The following is a 6,191-nucleotide window of genomic DNA, read 5'->3' on the forward strand; positions in this document are numbered from 1 at the left end:
AAAACCACAGGACAAAATTATGTTTTGAAAAAGCTTGCATGAATTTCAATGGAACGAGGAAAAAAAGAAAGAGCAAAGAAAAAACTCCACCAAAACCTAATCAAACCTCCTTTGAAAAGAGAACTATTTGCCACTTTCAATATTGTTATAAATGGAGGATTTTAGTAATTAGATAGCCCAACACGTGCCATCAAAATGGTAGAGAGGCCGTCATATATAATCATTTTTTAATTATATTTAATCACTGAAAATTATCAAACAACCCCAAATCAAATCTAAAAATAACAAAAAAATAGAACAAAAGGACTAAAACACCCTTAAAATCAACTCTTTTTTTTTTAATTCTAAAGGTAATTTCATCATTACTATTAAAAAACAAATAAAAGATGAAGAAACTCCTTTATGCATGTTCATTGTTTTTTATAAGAGTAAGAGCCCCTCACCGAAAGTTTAAAATGTTTTTGCTTTTAAGAATAAAATAATCTTTTATTATAATAAAAAAGGTGTACCGATCATTTTGTCTCTAATAATTTTTCTAAAGATCAATGTATCATGTGAAAAAAGAAAAACAATTACCCCTAATTGCAAGCTTCATCGGTGTTTTTGTCAAGGGTAAAATCATAATTTGATTTCTCCATTGAACAATGAGATGTGTTTAAGGTTTTCTTGATGCCTTTTATTTTTTTGTAATTATTCACAAAATAATTTGGGTTGTAGTGGCCCGTATTACTGTGGATTGTTACAATGAATTAATAATTTATCCCTATAATGAAAAACCATTAGCCTTGATTTTGGGATAAAGTTATCTTTTTACAAGGATATATTGATCATTGTTGATTTGAGTGGGTTAATTTTGTTATTTGCACAAAATGCGAATAATAAAAATATTATTATATCCTTACGAGAAAAAAAATAAAAATACTATCATATCCTTACAAGATAAAAAATATCCTTTCATATGAAAGCTTTATTATCATTTCATTTTTCATTGCAAAATGTGATTACTTTCATATCCTTATAACCAAAAAAAAATAAAAATAAACTATAGTATAAGGGCATTTTAGACATTTTATCCTTGTTTTTTCATTATATACAATGTGCAGGAGGGTTAGTTTGGTTCTTTTAAAATATATATAAAAATTGAGTTGTAGTCAGCTAAAGAACACATGCTTTTACATGAGGATGGTCGTTGCATTAAAATAGCATGTGCTCCCTTCTTCGACATCCAAAAATGTATTATCGTTATGCCATCAACACTGTCGCATGGTAGTGCTTCTATCATGTATTGTTTTTCCTGACAGTTTGGCAACGACCGAGTTTCCTCTATCTTTTCTATTTAATGGACGTGGAATGCTTGTTGGCTAAGCAAAAATTGATACGTGTCCTCCCATTTTTAATTATTATTATTTTTTTAATTTTATCTTTTGAAACTTAATTTAATTTAATTATATATATCAATTTTAATTCTTATTTTTTTAATTGTTATTTTTTATATCATTTGTTTTGTTGACTTTTATTGTTCAATTTTATCCCACATTATTTAATTTCTTTTATCTTAAATTTAGTACTTGTTATTTTAATTATTTTTTTCTTTCCATCTTTTTTTAATTAATTTTCTTTTAATATTTTAGTAGTTTGTAGTTTGAATTGTAATTGTTTCTAGCACAATGATCCTAATCTCATTATTCAAGTCATAAATATTAGATATTAACTTGAATTGACATCATTTTTTCTTTTTTAAAATCAATTTTCTTTTTTTGATTTTATCCTTCAACAATATTAACTTTATTAAAGATTAAGCTCTTTTATTTTATTTTATTTTCAATTTTCTTTTTGTGTAGATAGCCCAACTTCACAATTTAAGTTGCGAGTTTACCATATAAACTCAAATTGGCTAAGCCAACGTAATTGTGCCTTCTTTTTTTGGTCCATTAATTTTTTTTTCATCTTTTTTTATTTTTTTTTCAATTTCATCCTTTAATTTTTTTTATTGGATATTTTTGTTAGCTTTGTTTATAGTGTTTCTATATTAGAATATTATTTAATTTAGTATATAGCATATTTGTTTTTTATTTTCTTAAATTGATGCTTTTTAATCCCCTTAAAAATTAAAAAATCATTTAATTATGTTGTCGAATTTTTGTTTTTTAAAGGGTTTTTTTGGCAAAAAATCCTCTCTCTCTTTTTTAGTCATACTTTCAAAAAAAATTAAAGCTTTTGTTTTGTTTAAGGATCTTGAATCACCTCTATTTTTTTTATAAATAAATAAATTTTTATTTGGTATAAAAAAATTTCATGCATCTCTAGTTGCCATATGTTTAGACAAAAAATGATGTTTTATATAAAAACAATTGTTATATAAAATGGAATTCAAGACCTCGATCACTAATTTGATTAATTAACCCTAATTAACTTAAGAATCTTTTTTTTTTCAAAATGAAAATTTTTATTTTTAGTTTTACCTATCAATTTTTTTGTGTTTTCTATAAAAATACATAAGCCTATAAATTCATTTTTATTTGCTAAAATTACAAATACCAAGCCATTATATTCTTTTTTTCCTAAAAAATTATTTTTCTTATTCACAAGTCAAATACTATTTATCTATAGAGCGAAGAGCATGGGTCTTTTATTATAGCCCAATTCACCATAAAATGTGTTGGACTATAGTAAAATTATCTTTATGTCTTTGGGTCTAAAAACATTAAGCTTTTTAGGTGGAGGTATTGATATCTTTTTTAATTTTTTTATATAGTATAAATATTTTTTCACCTTTAAAATCAATAAAATATAGAACTGTTGATCAATAACTTTCTTAACTGTATATAAACTTCTTAACAATAAAAATATGTATTTTTTCTATAATAAAAAAATTATGATGCTACAAGATAATATATAGTGCAATTATATCTTTAATATAGTAAGAGATAACAGATAAGCTTAACATTTAAGAGTATACCGTTGTCGGGGGGCATTTTGATATTTTTATATTTTGATTGAATCTTTTTAATGCTTAAAGATGCTAGAGTGTGCTTGACACACCCTAGTGCGTTGATGACATGCATGTTATTCTATTCAAGCGATGTATGTGACGTTACCTAATAGACATAACTGGCATTTCATTGTTTTTCTAGATGTCGTATCTTTTTTCATTTAAAGTAACACATGACAATTGATGGTGGTCAGATTGTCACCAGTAATCATTTGATTTTTTCTATTTTTTTCTCTCTTAACAGATAATGTATACTATTGTCATCTTTTTTTCTTACTTTTCAATTTCAGTCCTCATGCTATTACTTATTTTATTTTATTTTATTTTGTTCCCTTATCATTTATAGAAGTTTATTCTTTTAATTTCACAATTCAATCAAATTTTTTGTTGTTTTATTTTTTTAATTTGATCCTCATTCTTTCAATTTATTTTATTAAAGCTATTTTTTAATTGAATTAAACCCTCTAATTGAAATTTTTCATCCCTCTAATTAATGTTTTTTCCTCACCCTTATTATTTAGATTCTTTTATGTAATTAATATTTTTTCTAATTTCATCTTTCAACATTTAATTTGTTGAGCATTCAATTTCATACAATTTTATTAATGTTTTTTTATTATCTTCAAGTTTTTTCTATGGATTTATCCCAATCTTATGATATAAATCATAATTTTTACATTTTTTTTAAATTAGCTTTTTTGAGTTTTTCTGATTCTATTTTATTTTTCAAGGTATTATTTTAATTCATATATATATATATATATATATAGTTTTTTAGGATGTAAATTTATTTATTATTTATTTATTTAAATAAATAAATCTAATAAATACAATATTTTTTATTTTTTATTTTTTATTATTTTATATAAAAAAATATATTAAAGCACTCTGCATACCTCATAATGTTTTTTTTCAAAAAACAAAATTTATATTAAATGACCAGTTTTATCGATACAATAAGCCTGTAATCTGTGGAGGGTCAGTCATGAGTGGGATAGTGTTTCACCAGCAGCAGTTGGTGTTTCTTTCCCATCATTTCAATGATGCGAAATGTTGTTCAGTTCCAAGAATTAAGGGGCAAAGAGTGAGCTTTCCTAATTTGCAACATGGATATGCTGCTTCTTGTGCAAAATTTGTCAAGTTATCTCCACATGCTACAGTCAGTGGCTCTGGTGGTGCCCAATATTCTGGTAACCAGTTCTAACACCATGTAATTTCTGTTTCTTACTTTTGTGGACATCATCACTTCACCCTTGTTTTTGAGATCTTGTTCTGCTAGTTTGTGACTTGTGAGGGTTTTATTAATTTTTATTGTTTTTGATTTTCGATCTCCAGAGCAGTGGCTGGATGCTAGAACAAAGCAGAAAAGAGAGAAAATTGCTGGTATAGATCAAGATGAATTATTAGACCCTTCACTTTTAGCTGATCCAGATAGTTGTTTTTGTGAGTTTAGAGGGGTACAGATACACCATAAGGTATATGATGCAGAATCACAGGCAAATAATTCATCTCAAAGCCACACTCTTTCTCAAGTTGCTCGTAATAATTCTTGGAAGCTTGGTCTTCCTATGATCTTGTTACATGGTTTTGGAGCTTCTGTTTACTCATGGAGTCGAGCTATGAAGCCTTTGGCTGAGCTCACTGGCTCCAAAGTTCTTGCCTATGACAGACCAGCTTTTGGATTGACATCCAGGGTGGATGTTCCCACGCATTTATCAACTGGTACCAACGATGCAAAACCATTGAATCCATACTCCTTGTCATTTTCAGTGCTTGCTACCTTGTACTTCATTGATTTCCTGGCAGCTGAGAAGATAGTTCTTGTGGGGTATGCTCATTTCTCATGTTATATTGGTGTGTTCACTGCAGGCTTTTTCATGATTCAATGATTTTGTTGTCACATTTAATTTGTGGGCTTGTGAGGATGGGAGAGGATAGCGATCTTCTGGTGTCATGAAAAACACATGCATCAGAGACATTTTGCCTAATGATGATTAGAGAGCATTAATGACACTAATTATGTGTGTGTGTGGGGCCAGCATCTACTGTTGTTATGTGAATTTTTGCTTCGATAATCCTGTTTGTGTGCTCGAGGAGAAATTATATCGTTCATTCCTATGGCTTTGATAATCCTTTTAATTAGTTTTGTATATCTATTCGCCAGAACTTTGTTTAATGTTTGCCAGTAAATGGGGTAGGATATGTGGCACCAGGACTAGAAAATAGGGGCGTGAGTGCACCATAGAAAAATAGACTAAACTATTCCTGTGGAAAGTCTCTTGTTTTTGGTTTTCAGTTTTGGATAAATCATTAAAAATGGTCTATACTTTTACCCTCATCATTAATATCTTGCTGCAAATTGCCTTCTCTTCTCCCATGTCACTTTTGTGAAATCTTGCGACTTTCTGAACTTGTTTAAAAATTTTACATACTAGGCACTCAGCTGGTTCTCTTGTAGCAATTGATTCATATTTCGAGGCTCCTGAATGCATTGCAGCTCTGATTCTCATTGCCCCAGCAATACTTGCTCCACGTGCAGTTCAAAAGCTTGCGGGACAAGATAAAGTTGGAAGAGAAAACCAGACTGAAGGGGACATATCAAATTCAAATATGTTAGCAAAGCCATTTATCAAGATTTTTGAGATTTTATTGAAGTTTATTACAGGCATTACTCAAGCAATAGTGCAGATGGCAAAGGGGATGACAGATATGCTTAGCTCAATATATAAGAAAGCATTGTCAGCTATTTTGCGCTCTGCCTTTGGTGTAATGCTGGTATTTTTCTTTGTGCATGGTCTAAATATTTTCTTTGCAATATTTCTAGATCTTGGTTATTCAATTGATTGTTGAGAACTGTTAAAACTAAAATATTAAAGACTACTCGCATGCAGAAATGTTTCTGGTGTTATCATACCAATTTCAGTAGACACCAGCAGAGTAAATAGATGTGTAGCAATTATAACAAAAAAAATAATTTTCCTAGAAATAGCGTTCTCCTCACACATGCCCAATGCTTTTTTTTGTGAACAGTACATAGCCAACATTTTATATTACAAAGGAGATTTTCGAACCCATGACCTCTTGGGGAAGAGGAACTTGGGTGCTGATTGATCTGCAAACTCATTTACATGATATAGCCCATATTATTAATGCAGATTTTAGAAAGTCCCTTTTCTTCTCTCTTTGTTCTTTTTTTTTT

General features: G+C 28.7%; 1 protein-coding gene across 1 annotated transcript in view; it reads left to right on the plus strand.

Annotated features, from left to right (window-relative positions):
• Positions 1–3,945: 3,945 nt before the first annotated feature.
• LOC105118586 (alpha/beta-Hydrolases superfamily protein) overlaps positions 3,946–6,191 on the plus strand; it is a 3,781-nt gene continuing 1,535 nt past the window's right edge. The window contains exons 1-3 of the mRNA XM_011016555.1: positions 3,946–4,182; positions 4,328–4,820; positions 5,428–5,767. Of these exons, the coding sequence (XP_011014857.1) occupies positions 3,978–4,182; positions 4,328–4,820; positions 5,428–5,767 (1,038 nt within the window). The 5' untranslated portion in view covers positions 3,946–3,977. The remainder of the gene's footprint in view (positions 4,183–4,327; positions 4,821–5,427; positions 5,768–6,191) is intronic.

This window comes from Populus euphratica, unplaced genomic scaffold (genome assembly GCF_000495115.2).
Source record: "Populus euphratica unplaced genomic scaffold, PopEup_1.0 scaffold2040.1, whole genome shotgun sequence".
Lineage (NCBI taxonomy): Eukaryota > Viridiplantae > Streptophyta > Magnoliopsida > Malpighiales > Salicaceae > Populus > Populus euphratica.